We start from the raw sequence: 1,102 nt of genomic DNA, 5'->3' as shown, positions 1-1,102 counted from the left end.
TTCATTCACTTTTTAAAAATATTTTCTTATGGTTTTTTTATGTTTGTTTTTTACTAAACATTTTTACTTTCATTTTAGATATGAGAGAAGATAACAAGGAGATTGAAAAACTGATTAAAGAGGAGGAAAGCCATAATGTCAAAACTGAAGAAACGTCCTGGATATCATCATTGACAAGAATAGAAAAAACAAAGCCTGAGTGTGAAAAGAGTCTGAAGGACCGCTTGAGAGCTCAGATGAAGAAGAAGCCTTTCGTATGTAATTTATGCGGAAGGGGTTTTAGTCAGATGTTTGCATTTAAGATACACCAGAAAAAACACAACACTGTGAAGAATCATACTTGCTCTGAGTGTGGGAAGACTTTTTTTAGATGTAGTGCACTGAAACGGCATCAGAAAGTTCATACAGGAGAAGCACCTTATAAATGTTCACACTGTGACAAGAGATTCAAGCGGTCTGATTGTCTGAAAAAACATGAGAAGATCCACACCGGAGAGAAGCCATACACATGTGATCAGTGTGGGAAGAGTTTCAAACGAAAAGAAGGCTTCCTTGATCACATGAGGATCCACACCGGAGAAAAACCATACACATGTGATGAATGTGGGAACAGCTTCAGACTAAAAGAAACGCTTTATCGACACAAGACTATCCACACTGGAGAGAAGGCCAGTTCACACACATGTGATCAGTGCGGGAAGAATTTTAGCCAAAAAAGATACCTTCTTAAACACATTAAAATCCACACCGGAGAAAAACCACACTCATGTGATCAGTGCGGGAAAAGCTTCAAAGACAAGGGAACCCTTAATGATCACAAGAGGATCCACACCGGAGAGAAACCGTTCACATGTGTTCAGTGTGGGAAGTGTTTCAGACTCCAACAATCTCTTAAAGAACACATGAGGATCCACACCGGAGAGAAACCCTACACGTGTGATCAATGTGGGAAGTGTTTCATGAGAAGACGAACCCTTTACCAACACAAGAAAACTCACACTGGAGTGAAACAGCACCAGACAGTTCACGCTACAGAAACGCCTTACAAGTGTTCACACTGTGACCAGAGATTCAAACGATCAACACATCTACAGATACATGA

The 1,102-nt window shown here is 40.0% G+C and overlaps 1 protein-coding gene across 1 annotated transcript; it reads left to right on the top strand.

The window, feature by feature from the left end:
- Positions 1 to 560: 560 nt before the first annotated feature.
- On the top strand, positions 561 to 945 carry LOC122340411 (putative zinc finger protein 876; the record flags this gene model as incomplete). Its single annotated transcript, XM_043234028.1, has 1 exon — positions 561 to 945. A coding segment is annotated over exon 1 (385 nt), but the record flags the coding sequence as incomplete, so codon positions are not given.
- Between the last annotated feature and the right edge of the window lie 157 nt (positions 946 to 1,102).

This window comes from Puntigrus tetrazona, unplaced genomic scaffold (assembly GCF_018831695.1).
Source record: "Puntigrus tetrazona isolate hp1 unplaced genomic scaffold, ASM1883169v1 S000001018, whole genome shotgun sequence".
Taxonomy (NCBI): domain Eukaryota; kingdom Metazoa; phylum Chordata; class Actinopteri; order Cypriniformes; family Cyprinidae; genus Puntigrus; species Puntigrus tetrazona.
Note: the sequence above shows the minus strand (reverse complement) of the source record. Positions and strands in the feature narration are given on the sequence as shown.